General features: G+C 40.1%; 1 protein-coding gene across 1 annotated transcript in view; it reads left to right on the plus strand.

Moving 5' to 3' along the window:
* Window positions 1-1716: 1716 nt before the first annotated feature.
* LOC139941833 (gamma-aminobutyric acid type B receptor subunit 2-like) overlaps window positions 1717-18922 on the plus strand; it is a 27223-nt gene continuing 10017 nt past the window's right edge. The window contains exons 1-7 of the mRNA XM_071938458.1: window positions 1717-1962; window positions 6727-6864; window positions 8178-8348; window positions 9202-9306; window positions 13219-13284; window positions 14514-14705; window positions 18158-18388. Of these exons, the coding sequence (XP_071794559.1) occupies window positions 1717-1962; window positions 6727-6864; window positions 8178-8348; window positions 9202-9306; window positions 13219-13284; window positions 14514-14705; window positions 18158-18388 (1149 nt within the window). The remainder of the gene's footprint in view (window positions 1963-6726; window positions 6865-8177; window positions 8349-9201; window positions 9307-13218; window positions 13285-14513; window positions 14706-18157; window positions 18389-18922) is intronic.

Here is an 18922-nt window from a genome sequence, read left to right on the forward strand (position 1 = left end):
GTTCACCGAATGAGCATTACGTCATGCGATGCCTGCGCACAGCAAGCGAAAGTGGTCCATTTTTAGTGCCGTATCGAGTCGTCCGTTGACCTCCGGTAGCTGTCATGGCGGCGTCATGAGTACAACTAGCGGCAATTAAACGCGTGGATCGTATGAGTTTTATTTTATAGCAAGCAGAGTGTGACCTGCCTAAAGTTGTACTCATGAATACATGTAAAGAGTGGGGCTAGCCCTATATAGGACTCTTTCTCTATACACACGAACAGAGTCCTAAGTATTGAGGCCCGTTTCTGGGGCGGAAAAATTTCACAGCTTCATAGCTTAAATCTTACCTGCAACAAGCCACTAATTTCAACAGATTCACATTCCATGACGGCATACATTTTTCAGCGGTGGGTTTTGGTCCTCATATTTTCCTTACAAATCCGTCATTTTCGTGAAATAATGCAGCTTCCAACGTTAAAAAAATCCCGTTTCGATCGTTTTCTCACAGTGTTGTCTGTATACATTCACGTGCAAGACGCATGATGCAAGCTTAGACGCATGAATTCTTGGTCACCGTATCTTGACTGCACAGCGTTACCAACACAATTCAAAATGTGCGCGTCGCGCGTCTTGCGTACACACGGCAGACTGTGAGAGTACGGACAAAAATGGGAATTCCTTATTGTTGGGAGCTGCATTATTTCATGAAAATGACGGATTTGTGAAGAATATATGACGATCAAAACCCACCGCAGAAAAACATTTGCTGCCATGGAATGAGAATCTGTTGAAATTGGTGCTTTCTTGCAGGTAAGATTTGAGTTATGAAGCTGTGAAAATTTCCGCCCCAGAAATTTACCCTGATGTCCAGGACGTCACTGTAGTACAAAACGAAAGTGTAAGGCCGCCAGGGCTAAGAGTGGGGCAAGAGATTATGTGACACACAGAAAAGAATCGTAATATATAAACAATCTGGGGTCACTGCTGAGAGAACTACAATACTCGCCAGGGTACTGACAGGCCACTCGGAAAACTGAACACGCCGGAAAGCTAAAACCGTTCGAACAACGTGATGATATGTCCGACTACGTCACCCGGAAAACTGAACACGCCGGAAAGCTAAAACCGTTCGAACAACGTGATGATATGTCCGACTACGTCAAACGGAAAACTGAACACGGCGGAAGACTGAAACCGCCACACCGGCCCCGATACATGTGCGTCACTGGAATAATCACGTATTACTATACCATATACATATTCATGACCGAGAGTCGAGTTCTCATTGGTCCATTCACCATCACGAGCCAGGTGTTAGTTTTGCTAACTACCTAGCGCGCACGTGGATATCCACACGCAGGTGGTGAATGCGCATGACAAGTAATAGTTCCCCTGGTGCCCTGGTCATAATCTATGGCTAACTTTGAACAGTGACGTATCGCTCAAAATAGCCCTGTCATAAAAAGACGTCGTCACGAATGCGTTTAAAGTCTTCCAATGTATGGAACATTCCAAAAAAACTTCGCCCGACAAAAATAATGGGCGAACCCTTCGGCTTTTGCTTTGTCCTTCTGATATTTTTTTTTCATTATTTGATAGTCCCAGTATTGCTTATAAATGATGTTTAATTTTTTTTTATTCATATCAGAGGGAACTTGACATCAAATAAAGTTAGTTTTAATAGTGTAGTGTTACCACATGATCTGTGTGTGCTTCAGTCCTTAACATAGCATGGCTGTGTGTTTAAAAGTAGCTTTGATGTTATTCACCGGGATTTGTAGCATAACTTGCGCCGGCTCTTCGGCCAAGAAACCCCTGTACATTGGCGGTCTTCTCCCGCTGTCGGAAGCCGACGGTTGGAGTCGTTTCTTCGGGTACAGCGCCAAGGTTGGGGCTGAGCTGGCAGTGGTTGACATCAACAATAGAAGCGACGTGCTGCCGGACTACAATCTCGTCTTGAATATATCTGATTCTGAGGTATGGAACACTAATTTCAAAACAATTGCATTTTCAAACTGTTCGGTAGATTTAGAATAACACAATTTTAATGATAACAACACTGTTAACTTTTGTTTTAACCATGTCTCAAGACACTGATATAGATTTGCGGTTGTGGTCGTGGGGTCGTGGGTTAAAATCACACCCATTCGGGTAAGTACTGAGTAAACAGTGCACTCATCGGTGGATGGGTTAAAGTCACCTGGAAATATAATTTGTTTTCTTTCAAACATAAGAGTAGATGCTTACGAACAATAAAACAGTTTTTTAGTAATTGTTTGTCACGATTTATATGTTTAAAAAATATATAAAGTTGTTTGGGAGGCTGACTCCGCCTACCCCCTTTGTGACGTCAATCGAGGCAGACTTTGCCTGCAATGCGTATAGTAAACACACGTGCAAAGTACATGTACGTCCAAGTCGTGAGTTGGTACATTTCAAAAAGTGTTTTTCTGCATTCAGCAGCAATACACCTGGTCGGCATTGTCGGAAAAAAACAAAAAAATCTTTTTTTGAAACGTACAAACTCATGATTTTGGTCCGTACATGTACTTTGCAATTGTGTTTACTCTACGCATTACAGGCAAAGTCTGCCTCGATTGACGTCACGAACAGCGCCCTCTCGGGTCGGGGTCTACTCTTAAATTTGTAAATAACATAAGAACTGATTTTTGAAAACCTTAGTTAACTGTTTATTCACATTCCACTCATCAAAACACATATATTAGTGACAAAAGCTTTATTTTGAAAAAATACCACTTCCAGGTGACTTTAAACATTAATACAAAAAATTATATTATTTCCTCCGGTGAAAATTTCCATCTATACCCTCAGAAGAAACCTCACTGGTCAGAATTAACCCGGATTCTGGGTTCCTTGTAGACTTGACTCAGTCCCAATCCCGTGCCATCCACCAAGGAAACTACTGTTTTGTGATGCCAAACCTGTCCTACATTCTCGGGGCCACATTTTTGACGGTGAGCGCGCACTGTATACTGTGTATATTTATGCTACGTGTTGTTTCATATTGGGGTGATAGCATGGGGACCTCTCACACGAGAATGGGACTTGAAACAAGTCTAGGTTCCTTGGGGGTCTGTTTTGTTTCCGAATCAGGCGGACTCGGAAAGTGGGTACAATATGGAATTTGAACTCGGATCCTGCGTAATTTTGTAAATTTATTTTTCTGGGACATTTTTGACACGGACCGACCCGGGCCAACTCTGAACTGTGGCAATTTAGATGCTAATCATTATAGCTGACTTCAAAGCACTGGACGCTGTTGGTAAATTATTACTCAAAAATGATTGTTTGCATACAAATTTGTGTACGAGCAATGGAGAGCTGTTAATTTTTTATTTACGACACTTTGTGAAAAAAGGCTCCCTCTTAAGTAACGCATTTTTTTTGAGAGAGAAGGTGATTTCTCAATCAAAAATAACAAACATTATTTTCAGCTGAATACCTGTTAATCTTGCATCTGAAAACAAACAAAGTAATTCAACAAGGGAGTTTTTTCTTTCATTATTCTCTTGCAATTTTATTTGATTACCAGTTGAGCCAAACTTTTCACAGTTTTATTTGATGTATTAGTTTTTGGATACAGCAAGTAAATAAACTGGTCTTCGACAATTACCGAGCGTCGTGTCCATGTGCATGCCTTTACAGGATTACACGCCATTTCTAATCTAATATTAGAACGTCGAATAACTAATCCGTTCGAACAACAATAATCTGTTTAGGTGGTTTAAAGACACTGGATACTATTGGTAATTCAAAGACCAGTCTCCCCATTTGATGTATTTCATGCAACAAAATAACGAACCTGTGAAAATTTGAGCTCAATTGTTCGTCCAAGTCGCGAGATAACAATGAAAGACGAAGCTGTGTGCTTTCAGATGCTTGAGACCTCAAAATCTAATTCTGAGGTCCGAAATCATAATATTCGTGGAAAATTACTTCTTTCTCGAAACTGGTACTGGTAATTGTCAAAGACTAGCCTTCACAGTTGGTGTATCTCAACATATGTATAAAATAACAAACCTGTGAAAATTTGAGCTCAATCGGTCATCAAAGTTGCGAGATAATAATGAAAGAAGAAAACACCCTTGTCACACGAAGTTGTGTGCGTTTAGATGGATGATTTGGATACCTCAAGTTCTAAACTTGGGGTCTCGAAATCAAATTCGTGGAAAATTACTTCTTTCTCCAAAACTATGGCACTTCAGAGGGAGCTGTTTCTCACAATGTTTTATACCACCAACCTCTCCCCATTACTTGTCACCAAGAAAGGTTTTATGCCAATAATTATTTTGAGTAATTACCAATAGTGTCCACTGCCTTTAACTCGTAATACCAAGTAAGGTTTTAATGCTAATAATAATTGTGTCAAGTAATTACCAATAGTATCCAGTGTCTTAATTGAAAGAAAGAAGAAAAGAAAACAAAAGCCACGTTGGATTTAGTATTTTTTCTTCAGTACATTATTTTAAATCAAGAAAGAGCACGTTTTTCATAAAAGGCCTGTTTATTTTTGTTATCAATTCGTTTCCATTAGTCTAAGTTCCTTGAGTAGAATTTAGAACATGGTGCCCTCTTTTTCGACAAAAATAGACGGACCAAGCCTTGAACACAATGTACTGGTTTAAGAGATAATATTAAGTGCCCCAGTTGATTTCATAGAGTGGATGACAATGAAGGAAACGTTGCCTTGGATCGGTCGAGTTGGTCTTTGAAAATCGTTTGTAACCGTTTGTTTTAAAAAATGCATATGGGTGGAAAGATGTTGTAAAAGTAGAATGCAATGATCCATACAAACCTGCCTTGAAATTGCACGGATTTCCTTTTACCTCGTCGACTAACATGGTCGGCCATTAATTTTATGATGGCCGACCTTGTTAGTTCGCAAAATAACAAGAGAACCACGCAATTTCGTCGCAAATTTGAGTGGATAATTGTATTCTGTTTTTAAAGCCATTATACACTTTCGGTAAACAGTATTGTCCAAGTCCCACACTTCGTGTATCACAACTTATATATAAAATAACAACCTGTGGAAATTTAGGCTCAATCGGACATCGGAGTCGGGAGAAAATAACGGGAAAACCCACTCCTGTTTTCGCGCGTTTCGCCGTGTCATGACATGTGTTTATAACAAATCCGTAATTCTCGTTAACGAGAATTTATATTGTTTTACCGTTTTCTCAAAAAGTAAAGCATTTCATGAACTAATATTTCAAGAGAAGTCTTTCACCATTGCCTTCTGTAAACCCTGTAAATTATTTGTAAATCTGTGAACTTTTTTTTTTCTGTACCGAAAGGGTCCAATGGCTTTAAAGCATATTATCTTACCCTATTAATACATTTTATAACAAACGGTTACAAACGCTTTTTATAGTATTTCAATGCATCTAGGCCCAATGTCATGGCTCTGCTTACCTCCGAGTTTCGCGCTTATACGGAACCCTTGTAGCACACTGTCCTTTTCCAAACGACCCGATTAGGCTTTGGAAACGGCTCAGGCTAGCTTGGCCCTGCCGGTTGTTTTGACACTATTGCGCGTGTTTTGGATGTACACGCCCAGGGCTTCAGAGGAGAGAACGGAGCCTCAAGCCGAATCCAAAGCCCAAGCCATGGTTTCGAAAAGGGCCTAGAATACGTAAGCGCAGAAATTTGCGGTAAGCAGGGCCATGACATTGAGCCCAAAATTGCATCGTGGTCGAAATTAGCTTAAGAAAAGTAAGAACTGGACTTTAATATTAGTACTGTTCAGTAAAAGCATCCGATAGGCTGAATTATAATACAGATTTGCAATAAAACTATAGAAGAGCATTGACAAATGTTTATACAATAGGAACTTTCAAAATGTAAAAGCAAAAGACAATAATAAGTGTGAAACATCATGTATTGGCCTACCAAGTATTTTAGAGAACTTTTGGGATCTTTGCTTATTAATAGCAGGTCCACTATCTTTAGGATGAAGACAAATTCGACCCAAAATGTAAACAAATTAATTGTGTGCACAAAACAATGGTAAAAATAAACTAAAATAATACTTTGTTGACACTCTTATCGACGATGGTAACAAAACCTTACGGTGAAAAACAACATCATTAATTATGAGATTATTATAATGTTGATTGTCACAGGTCGAGTTGCCATTATGTCACATGACTCTTTTGCAATAATTTTCCTGCGTTGCCATTTTGATTTATTATAAGTGCGGTAAACTATTTTCGAATAAATTCGACGTTTGTCATGGTTCGTTTAAATTGCCACACTCATAACATAACATAATGCCACACTTAACATTATTTAATTATCTTTCATATACAAACATGTAAACACCTGGGCTCATTTGGTCATTGACGTTGCAAGAAAACAATATAAAAGAAAACAATTGATTGTCGCATGAATTTGTGGGCGTTCAAAGGCGTCACGCCTGCTCTCTAAATACAAAAGAGTGAAAAGGCACTGTTTGAAAAGCCATATGAGATATGAGGGACAACTCTTTGTTTTCTTTTTAAGATTGAAGTTTGTGTCTTTTTGAGTGATTTTTCAATCTGTCCTGGAGTGAAACCCTTCTTTAAGGGTGCAATAACCACCACTCCTTTTAAAAAGCCAGTTGAGGGACAGCTCGAAATGTTAAGAGTGGTGTTTTTCACTCTTTCACATTTAAGAGAGTGAAGCCCATTGGAAAGGTTTGCAACAGCGATATTCTATTTTCTCATCTTTGTTTTCTAGGCAGACCAAGCGGTAGCCCTGAATCGTCTATACGAACTACTCTACTCTCCACCCGTCAAGGTAGCCATCTTTGGACCTCTTCTCTCCGGAACGACTGAAATTGTGGCACAGGTTATTGCCAAATGGGACATCATTCAGGTCAGTCAATTGTCATTAAAGCAAGATGACAAATCAACAGTATTATGGTAAATTATCTGGCCCAAGGACACACAGTGCCATTCGGGACTCGAACCCACACTTAGCTCATTCAAAGACACCAGAGGTTGTGCTTGATACTCTATGAGTCCACCTCGTTGAGCTAATAATGGCTCTCTTTGTACGAGTTTTTGTTGTTGCAATTTTCACATCATCACATCTGGACAAAGTCATCATTATTTTGGTAAGCCCTTTCATGTGCCAAAGTGATTCCACAGATTAATGTAGGGAACAAAATGAATTACGTTGGAGTAGTGTAGGATTTTTCAAACTTTCAATTACCCCGCATTTTGCGACCTTTAAAAACTTAGCGTTTTAGACATGTATCGACGGTGGGCTGTAATGGCGACAGTGATGAGACCGATGTTAAAAAAGTGGAGCCATTTACAGCTCAACAAGGTGGGCTAGATACTTAACCACCCAGCCATGACACGCCTGATCAATGATGAGCTTGCATCTTTTTTATCCTGAATCTAAAAGGGGTCGTAAGGCATTTATTTATTTATTTTACTACAATTCATTTGTTTTACCTGAGAAAAAACAACCAAGTGGTCCTGAAAAAGCGCTACGAACATTGAAGTCACAAATTCTCAACGAAAGGGTTGACTTGTGAAAACATTCGCAACGAAAAAAAAACAAAAAAAAAAAACAGCCACATGGCGTCGAAACTCGCTTCGCGTTCGCATTTGCAGAAAGTTTGAACCGGTGTGGCGGTTTCAGTCTTCCGCCGTGTTCAGTTTTCCGGGTGACGTAGCCGGTCATTTCACCGCGTTGTTCGAACGGTTTAAGCTTTCCGGCATGTTCAATTTTCCGGGTGACGTAGCCAGAATACCGCCGCGAGTACCCTGGCGAGTACTGTAGTTCTCTCGGTGACCCCAAATTATTTATTATTACGATTCTTTTCTGTTTAGTCACATTCTCTTGCCCCATCTTTACACGTATTCATGCGTACAACTTTAAGCAGGTCACACTGCTTGTGCCACACCTAATTCTCTCATACGATCCACGCGTTCGCCGCTCGTTGTACTCGTGGACGCCGCCATGACAGCTACCGGAGAGTAACACGGATGACTCAATACAGCACTAAAAATTGACTACTTTTGCTTGCTGTGCGCAGCATCGCATGACGTAATGTTACCGTATTTGGTCATTCGGAAAACTGAACACGGCGGAAAGTTGAAACCGCCACACCGGGACTAAGACCCATCAGTGAATGAAACCCGAATGTTGTATTTCCTTACACCTTTCTCCAAAAGATGTCTCCTGGTGCATCCACACCAGTTCTTACCGACCGAGTCAAGTATCCACACACCTACCGTACACTCACATCGTCAGCTGCTTTCGCTGCGGCGCAATTCAAGATTATTCACAAGTTCGGTTGGACGAAGATTGCAACACTCCACCAAGCACGAGAACCTCACATAGGGGTAAGGAGCATGATTTGCGTATTTTCTGTGAAGTTATTCCCTAAGACACATCAGTTTCGCCTCCTCACACGTTTTCTCGCTGTGCCCGAATTTTCTCCACTGTTTTGCCCGAGTTTGAGAGAGTATAGTCGCTGTCTTGCTCCTGTGTCGTACTCTGCCGTATAAACACGAGAAGCTGATCGTGTCACAGTGGTTTGAAGGCCCAACTTCATAGAGATGCATAACAGGTAGCTAAGCACACCAACATCCTGCTTACCAGAATAAGGTTACCAACCAAAGTACCATGTCACATGTACAATCTGTGACTGGTATTTTGCTTACTTGTGCTTAAGCAGCTCTATGAAACTGGGACCAGATGGTAGACAACCAAACACCGCAGCAAAACGTTAATTGTTTTCCCATGAAAAGGGTTGAAGTTGTTTTGTTCTTTGTCGATTTAAAGACTTTTTGACACTGTTGGCCATTGTCAAAGACCAGTCTTTTCACTTGGTGTATCTCAACATACGCATAAAATAACAAACCTGTGAAAATTTGAGCTCAATTGCTCGTCGAAGTGGCGAGATATTAATGAAAGAGGAAACATACTTGTCACAAGAAGTTGTGTGCTTTCAGATGCTTGATTTCGGACCTCAAATTCAAATGCCGAGGTCTCGAAATCAAACTCGTGGAAAAATATCTCTTCTCGAAAAGTACGTTTTTTCAGAGGGGGCCGTTTCTCACAATGTTTTATACTATCAACATCTCTCCATTGCTTGTTACCAAGTAAGTTTTTATGCTAACAATTATTTTGTGTACTTTTACCAATAGTGTCCCGTACATTTGATGATTATATAGATCGTACTTTTTGTTGCAGAGAACGAACGAGTTTCTTAAATTGGCAGCCTCCGATGAAAACATCTCTGTTGTCAGCACAGAGACGTTCTACAACGATCCTCTTGAAGCATTGCAGCGTCTTAAGGTATTACAAGGACTATTAAGGACTGTACAAGAGTGTGACAATGGTTATAAGTGGTAACAAGCCATTGGCATGTTATATTTGATTATAACACCCCTTGCAAGTATTCTGCCTGCTCATTGGTTTAGAGCGCGTCACATGACATGTCTTAGTTTTGCTAGACGACGGCCGTGTGATAGTGCGTCGGTTTGCCATGCGCTAGTCCGAAGACTAGCACACGGCGCCGTGCGCTAGTCCGACAGACTAGCACACGGCGTGCAGTACGAGGATGATAATAGTCTGTAACCATTTCAGATTGCACGACACTATACATGCAACACAGTAAGTAAAAGTGTTTGCAATCTGTATTCGCGTCGTCCGTGGATTGTAGCATTCAGGTCTGTAACTTAATAATAATAGTACAGTATTTAGAAATGTTTGGGGTGTTATAAAACAAATATTGACTGCTTTTACTTGTGCAATGGTTAAAAACTATGACTCCCTCGGTGATCACCTCGGGAGTCATAGTTTTAACCATAGCACCCGAAGCAGTCAATAATTGTATAATATCGTCTGGTACCACGTGCTTATTCACAAGATATGACTCAAATTTGAACTCATCAGACTATAGAGACAGTTGCTGTGTCACATGGTAATTTTGTATAGCAACCTCTATAAGACGAGCAAACCCTGGAACCATTGTACCACATTCATTCAGATTTGTGTATGGATGTTCACACCGTCTCTTACGTAACTACCCAAAAGTCTTTTCTCAAAACTTATCTTATGTCACAGGTTTTCAATGACTAATTTTGTTGTTTCTGTTTTTCTTTGTGTTGTGTTTTGTTTTTGTTTTGTTTTTGTTTTTGGTTTTACTGCGCCTTGAACACCCAGCAGGGTGGATATGTGCGCACTACAAGTCTTATCAATATGCGATAGTCTCAGAAATTCTAAATTAAGTGTAACTTTTGATCAAGCACGTACCAATTATGTAGTTCTCAACACGAGCATCGTCTGCATTGTATCACTTTAGTATATTGCTTCATTTTATTATACAGTAGGAAACGTACTAAAATAAATAAATAAAAATACACTCACTGGTATTCTTGTATTTATGTCAGCTCACAATATTGTTATTTTCTCGAATCTCAGTACATTTTTGGTGACAAAAATGCAAGGCTTACCTCATGTTGATTTTATCAAATTTTAGCCCATTCTTGACAAAATGCAAGGCTTACTTTACCCGTTGTGTGTTTCTCCAATCTCAGCCCATTTTTGAAAAAAAAAATGCAAGTCTTACCCCTTGAGATTTTTCCAAACTTCAGCTCATTTTTTTGACAAAATGCATGGCTCTGGTGAGTTTCTCCAATCTCAGCCCATTTTTTCCAAAAATTCAAGGCTTACGCCTTGTAATTTTCTTGAATTTCAGCCCATTTTTGACAAAATGCAAGGCTTACCCTTTGTAATTTTCTTGAATTTCAGCCGATTTTTGACAAAACGCAAGGCCTACCCTTTGTAATTTTATCCAATTTAAGCAAATCTTTGACAAAGATGCGAGGCTAACCAATTGTAATTTTCTCAAATTTCAGCACATTTGTTTTGACAAAAATGCAAGGCTTACCCATGGTGAGTTTACCCAATTTCAATTTCAGCCAATTTCCGACAAAAATGCAAGGCTTACCCCTAGTAATTTTCTTAAATTTTAGTAAATTGTTGGCAAAAACAATGCAAGGCTTACCCCTTGCAGTTTTCTCAAGTTTCAGTAATTTTTGGCAAAAATGCAAGGCTTACCCCTTCATTCAACACTTTTTTTAACCAAATGCAAGGCCTACCCCTCCTGATTCTATCAAATTTCAGTCGATTTTTGTAAAATATTTTAGGCTTACCCCTGTTTATTTATCCAGTTTTCAGCACAGTTTCAACCAAATTGCAAAATTTCAGCACCCAAAGTTCATGTTGCTTTATGTACGCTTTGCCATTTTTTCTTTTTAAATAGGCCTATATAAAAAATAAAAAAAAAAAATACGTAAAAGTTAATTGAAAAAAAGGTGTGTGTCACTGAAAGATTTATCTTAAAAACCGATTTCGAGTTAAAACAAATTTGTGCAGAAAGTTAGTTAGAGTGAAGACCAGGCATTCAGGGGACTCAAAGTCTGATCGAAATCAGCGTGGTGATCACCCATTAGAACCCTTAAGGGATGGCTAGTCCCGGTCCCTCCTTTACTTTCCGACCCGGGATAATCATCCTACCCTAATTTGGGGAGAGACATGACGGACCCCAATCACTTACTGGTGCTAGCAGTAAAAGTCATGTCCCTTTGGTACGGGGCGGGATTCGAACCGGGTCTCCCAGCTCTGGAACGCACGCAAGCGAACGATCCAGTGCACCGTGTCGCCACAGTGCCCGTTGGTGATGGGAGGTGATTTTAAACAGTACTTAAACAACTCAGTGCGTAACAGCAGCGGCTGTAATATTAAAAAGAAAACGATTTGTACAGGAGCGGGATTCGAACTGGGGTTAGTGCATCTGGAAGCCAACCCCTTACCACATGGGCTACTGATCCATTTACAATTTGAAAGAGACTTGAATGCAACATGATTCATCGGAATTATACTGTCTGGTGAGACGACACGCTTGAATCTATGGGTGCGTTCGTTTAGCTTCCCTGGGTCGACCCCGATGTTGCGTATTATATTTTTTCCAGGACGAAGGTGGGCACACAATTACCCCACGTTCGTCCTCGAACCAGGAAAAAACCCACAAACGTCTATAATTAACAACTTCATTGTACGATTGCTCTATCCAAATCGGAGCACGAGTCAAATTGTACAGCCTTTGGATTCCCGCTGTGCGAAATAAATTCACACAACTTTATTGTGCTCTTTGACGTTTTTTCCTGTTGTTGTCTGTTGCATTAAAATATTTGGGTACTTTTTGTAATACAAAACACAATGCCCACAAATTTACATTAAACTTACACCGTTTGAAGATAATGATAGTAATATAAAGCTAACATTAAAATATAGGTTTTCTCGGTCAATTTCGGAAAATGAGCAGCCAATTTAACCATCAAGCTTTTCTATTTCGCACGAAATCGGATGCTACTGAAAAGAGTCATTCGACTTCGTTTTATGATTAGTCAAATGAAATGTAACGTCATTCGATTTAACAAAATAATCACTCAATTTAACAATTCATCAAAGCAGCATTCAAATTCGCAGACGCTTCTTGAGGCGTGTGTGTCACGAAAAAGAATGGCGATATGCTAACTTGAACATAGAGCTGAAGGAACTTGACTCGACTCAAAACGAAATTGAATGGCCGAATTCTGAATTTGAAACGCAGTAACAACTGGAGAGGCAAAACAGCTTTAATTCGAACGCGTGAGAATGAAATTGGCTGCTCTTTTCCAGAATTTGACCGAGACAACCTATTATTAGATGATGAGGTGCTGTATTTTTTGAAAAATGAATAAAACAATTCCACGAAAATACGTTTTTACATGCTTAAATAATTTTCGTCTCATGATCAGTGAGATGACAATTATTTTCATGATATGGTTTTAACCATTATTTTTTTTCTCAAAAACTTCATCGCCCCAGCAAGTTATATTTTCAGGGAAGCTTTGTACTATCATTATCTTCAAACAGTGTAAGCTTGGTGTAAATCTGTGAACATCGTGTTTTAAGGAGTACTCACCAAATTGGTCATGTTCCATGTTTCCAACAACAGTTACGAATGCTAACATTGATTGTGCAAACATGGCATCAGACTATTATTTAGTCCAGCCTCAGTTTGGTTCCAATGAGTCGGAATGGAGTAAAATTTACACCGTGAAGAAGGTCTACAGACATGTTTGTTTCTTTACAATGCATGTTTTTAAAGTCAGGATTTTGTAAACCAAATCAAATGATTTTTATTTTTATTTTGTCCAGACAAAAGACGTGCGCATTATTGTAACTAGCTTCTATGAAGAAAAGGCCAGGAAGATTTTCTGTGATGTGAGTAAAGACGTACTAACTTGACACATAGGGTTTACCTTGTGAAACTTTGCACGGTGGCAGTATAGGTGAGGTTTTGCAGTAGCACCCTATATAGCCCCTTTCACACAACAGAGTAATTTCCAGGGAAAGGAACTGCTGGGAAACTGGGAGTTTTTATAACCCCACCGTCACAACCAAGCAACCGTTCCCATTGGTATCTCGATAGAGTACCCTTTCTCAGGAATGTGCATGGTCGTCTCACGAAAAAAAGAAAAGAAAGAAACCGTTTACCTTGGGGCTAACTCCCTTAAAGGAACACGTCGCCTTGGATCGGACGAGTTGGTCTATAAAAAGCGTTTGTAACCCGTTTTTTAATAAAATGCATTTGGTTGGAAAGATGTTGTAAAGGTAGAATACAATGATCCACACACATTTGCCTCGAAATTGCGTGGTTTTCCTTTTATCGGTCGATCATTTGTGAGAGTCAAAATGTTGACTCCCATAAATGGCCGACGGTGTTTGTCGACGAATAAAAGGAAAACCACGCAATTTCGAGTGATACTTGTGTGACTCATTATATTCTACTTTTAAAATATCTTTCTAATCATATGTATTTTATAACAACGGTTACAAACGCTTTTGAAAGACCACCTCGACCGATCCAAGTCAACGTGTTCCTTTAAAGGCAGTGGACAGTATTGGTAATTACTCAGAACAATTTCTAGCATAAAATATTACTTGGTAACTAATAATGGAGAGCGGCTGATGAATGGAACATTGTGAGAGTTGGCTGCCTCTGAAATAAGGTAGTCTTCGAGAAAGACTAAATTTGAGACCTCAGAATTAGCTTTTGAGGTCTCGAAATCAAACATCTCAAAGCACACAACGATGTTTTTGTTTGTTTCACAATTTCGATTACCAATTGAGCGCAAATTTTCACAGGTTTGTTATTTCATGCATATGTTGAAATACACCATGGGAAGACTGGTCTTTGACAACTGCCAATAGTGTCCAGTGTCTTTAACCCTGCCCCTAGCTGAGCACTGGGTTAATTGTTTCCTGGGAATAAGCTATATTTCACGGGAATTTGGGGGGGAATTCCCCGGGAACAGTGTCAAAAGGGCTTTAGAAGATCTCTTTCTGAAAACAAATGGTCCTTTGAGGAAAAAACTGTACTCAAAAAAGATTTACACATAGTGCTACAGTAAAACCTATCTTTTGTATTCGATTTGAATTGAAACACGAAGATTCTTAAATTGGAAATCTACGGCGCCAACTACGTCTGGATCATGCCAGGGTACTTCGATGACGAGTGGAAGGCCGCAGTCGATGAGGAAATCGACTGTTCCTTTGATGACCTAAAGCGGGCAACGGAGGGATACCTGGCGGTCACATACAGCTTCTACGGCGTGGGGACACATGTTGGTCGATGTGGAAAGGTAAGAAGGTCAATGTAGAGAAGCCTGAACATCTGACGTCACACTTATAGGCTCGTGTCTAACGCCAGAGACCGGTCTCCAGGGTCGACCCGTGGAAGCTAAACGAACGCACCTATAGAGATACGTTTAGGTAAATTATATGGCGACCGGGATAGAAGTGTTACTGTTTGGGTATCTATAATATGGAAAGCTCATTCCCTGTGTGCACGTTTATCCAATGATATCATTGTATCCAATGGAATCACTGGATCTGAGTAGCCGGTGTCTTTGGATAAAGGCTAAGGCATCAGTCTTTAATGTAGAGTCACCATTCAAATAACAAGTGTATCGAGGATCTGAGGGTTCGCATAATGTCAAAGAACAGTTGAGTGTACTTTACCCTTTAATAATGTGATTAATGTTTACATGTGCTTATATGTTTATCATGTTCCCATATTTAGATCAACTCTTTCCCAACACACAATTTCTTTCACTGGACCAAAAAACTGGAATAATCTTCTACCACCAATTACTAATTGCCCCTCAATTAGCTCGTTTAAATACCGACTAAACGTTTTTACAAAATTCCCAACATAATTGATCGATTTGCTTTTTTTTTATACTGGTAGTTGGCTTAGCCGTTACTTACTTACCTACCTACTTACTCGTCTATGTTTTCTAATTTGTATTGTTTGTTTAAATGGTGTCCCTTTGTTTACTTTACTTACATGTTCTGCTTCATAGTTATATTTACATTGGTTAACCATGGTTAAACCTTTGTGTAGTTATATCTACCGTAGTGGTATGTATTTATTTATTCGTCTATTTAGTGCTGTATTCCTGTTTTGTTCCGTAATCTTGTAATCTTGTAACGGGCACATCCGCCACAAGCCTCGGCCTTTAGGATGATGGCTCCATGCCCCTTTACAGATAGGAAAAACAATGCATTCTGGGATAGGAAGCAATGTTTTGGGATGTTCGTCACGCATAAAACGTGCATAGCTTACTCGTAAACTTACCCAAAATGCACCATAATCACCGCTTCCGGCCTATCTGTAAAGGGGTCTATGTGATGTGAATGTGGAAATAAATGTTTTATTGATTGATTGATCATCGTGAAGTGAGCCTTTCATCAGCTAGGCTTCCGGTAACTTTGCTTGTTTGTTCCAATGAATCTATATAATGAAACAACTCAATTGCTGGGTAAAAACATAGAATTCTATCCAGTGCTTCGAAATGATCACAAGATGACGAACCGTACTGAAATTATTTTGGTTGTGCCTATGTGCAATAAAACGTGACGGCAAGTTCATCTTTGAATCATTTAAAGCCCTTTTCACACTACAGGTATTTCCCGGGCAATTCCCGGGAAATTCCCGGGAAATGTTAGTCGATCTGTTCACACTACAAAACATTTCCCGGGAAATAACATTTTCCCGGGAAATAATTTACCCAGTTAAGGGGTAGGAATAAAGGAGTTAACCCCGGGGAAAAGCAGCTAGTGAGAACGAAAGCGGGTTTAACTCACCCCACCTTTTGCTTCCACTGTGTTGAGACGTCATTAATCTCGAAAGGTCACAAACGTCAAAAATAGCGCGCCAAATAATTCGCGTGGAAACAATAGCCCTTTTTTGTTTTCTCCTTCTGAAAGTGTTAACGTTTAGGTACGAAAATAAAAGTGAATTATATCTGTAATTTACAAATAAATATATGAATTACAAAAATTTACCACGTGAATGGTATAGGAATAGAATAAATAGTTGGCGTGAACAAGCTTCCTTTTCGTACACACGGCATATGTGTATGGTATTTCTTATTTACATGTACTTGGCCGTTGATGGACTTTTGTTGTCCAGAGTCAAATTTGAGTTCTTCGATCGACAATCAATCTGTTGCTCAATTTCTTACGATGGGTAGAAGTGACCCATGGAGTGATGATGAAATTTTGAAACTACTGTAGTTGCATTTTTGGCCGACGATGCAGTCCAAAAACAGCTAGATGGGCATATAGGCCTACAAGAAACGGGAAAGTTTGGCTGACTGCCTGCGTGAAGCTAGATATGAACGGACACCTGCCCATTGCAGATAAAAACTGAAAACCTTGGGAAAAAAGATTATAGGTCGGTAGGATAATAGTTTTGTTTTACAAGTCCTAAATATTTTCTATATTGCATAAGTGTTCTCCTGCAAAAACATTTTTTTTTAGAAGAAACATACATTTAAAATTCTTTATGAAGCCATGAACAAAAGCTAGCCAATATAGGGCTAAAGCCTATCCCGTGTTCTTTCTTTGCACGATGGGAAAACAGCACTGTTGATGTTGGAAAGGAAGAATGCTATTGTCAGATTGTGCAAAATCGACCATGCGGTATTTTTTTTCTATAAAACCTTTAATTACCTTGGCCCTAACATCATGGACATTATTATGCAATTCTTCGAAAATGCCATTCAGAAAATTTCTAGGCCTCACCCAAGGGTTGATTCCCTTAACCCTGCCCCTGAGCAAGGTTAATTATTTCCCGGGAAAACGTCATTTGCCGGGACATTCCCGGGAGTATTTTTGTAGTGTGAACGGATCAACCAAAGGTCCCGGGAGTTTCCCGGGAAATAACTATAGTGTGAACAGGCAAAAATTGAGATGAACGCCAACACAAAACCTCTGGGTAAAACACGGACACAAAAGTCCATTCAATTACAGTTCTCAAAAGAAAAAAAGCAGTCGCAGAGTAGAAAGCTCCCTTTCGCTTTTTCTAATAGCAACTTGCTCCCACCAGTGGCCGCTCTTCAAGGTAGACCAGATTTACCAATACTTCCATCAAGTGGCATGAAACCCGTCAATCGCACGACAAATTCCATCCGATTGTTATACCGCATGTCTTTAAAACACTGTCACAGCAATCGTCTTCTCCTGACAAGACGTCAGCGACGTCTTCCCCGAACTGCAAGACTTCTTCTCCGCCGTAATCACACAATATATTGGTATAACAACATGCAAATACACACTAATGTGCAACCATTTTGGGTCGCATGTGGCAAGGATTTTGCAGCCGGCCGCGTGGCATTGTGGGAACGATTTTCCGTCCACAAATATTGTAACTTCCGCATGGGCTGACCTGTTTTCATGGGGTTTGATCGTAAGTGTGAAACGACCGTGCATATTCCTGGGAAATAGTACTCCCGGGAGTTACCAAATTGGGATAGTGAGAACGGTTGCTGGGGTGGCGGTGGGATTAAAAACTCCCGGGATTTTCCCGGGAGTTTATTTCCCGGGAAATGGCTCTGTAGTGTGAAAAGGGCTTTAGAAGCGAAAGTATGTGCAGAACATTGGAATAATAAAGACACGTAACGGATTGGAAGTTAAACTTGTTGGTGGTGCTAACTTCCGTAGATCTTCGGGCAAAACGTTAACTTCCTTTCCCGCCTGAAAACTATTGGGTTTTGTATTGACGGATGCTCTGATTTTTTTCCCCCAGACGCCAGAAGAGTTTCGCCGTGAAATGGCAGATGCTCTAGGGTACAATGTGAGCGTAACAACCCGTGGTTCGGCTGCCCTTGGCTACGATGCCATATGGTCCCTGGCCATGGCCATGCATGAGGCGGAGGCCATACTGTCTCGTAGTCTGGACTCGTACCAGTACGGCGACGAGGAGTACGCAAGGGTGGTGGGACAGACTATTCTCGGGCAAAGTTTCGATGGGATGTCGGTGAGCATCACAACCAAAACCAACCAAATCCTTGGCTGACAGAACTTCATAAGTTCTAACCCATCCATGATGCATCTATTAGGCTGCCGGTGCTGCATACTTCTAAGGAGTTGATATGGTTTTAGGAATACTAATGTACAATGGATATTAAACACTTTAAGGCACTAAGCTAGATACGTTTGGTAACTTGTCAAAGACCATTATTCTCAGTTGGTGTCGTGTATTCCAACACTACGCATTAAGTAACACACATGTGGAAATTTAGGCTCACTTGGTCGTTGAATTTGCAAGAACATAATGACAGAAAAAACCCTTGTCGCATTACTTTGTGTGCCTTTAGATCCATAACAAAAGGCTTAAGTTTAAGTCTTTTTTTTATTTGAGTGAGAACGTTACTTCAGAGGGAGCCAATTCTCACGTTTTATACCGTACCATCAACGGCTATCCATTGCTTGTTCCCAAGTAAGTTTTTATACGAGCACATCATACGAAACACAATCCACACTGTAAGCAAAATTCACTTACGTATTTCCA

The sequence above is a fragment of the Asterias amurensis genome, chromosome 9 (assembly GCF_032118995.1).
Source record: "Asterias amurensis chromosome 9, ASM3211899v1".
Taxonomy (NCBI): domain Eukaryota; kingdom Metazoa; phylum Echinodermata; class Asteroidea; order Forcipulatida; family Asteriidae; genus Asterias; species Asterias amurensis.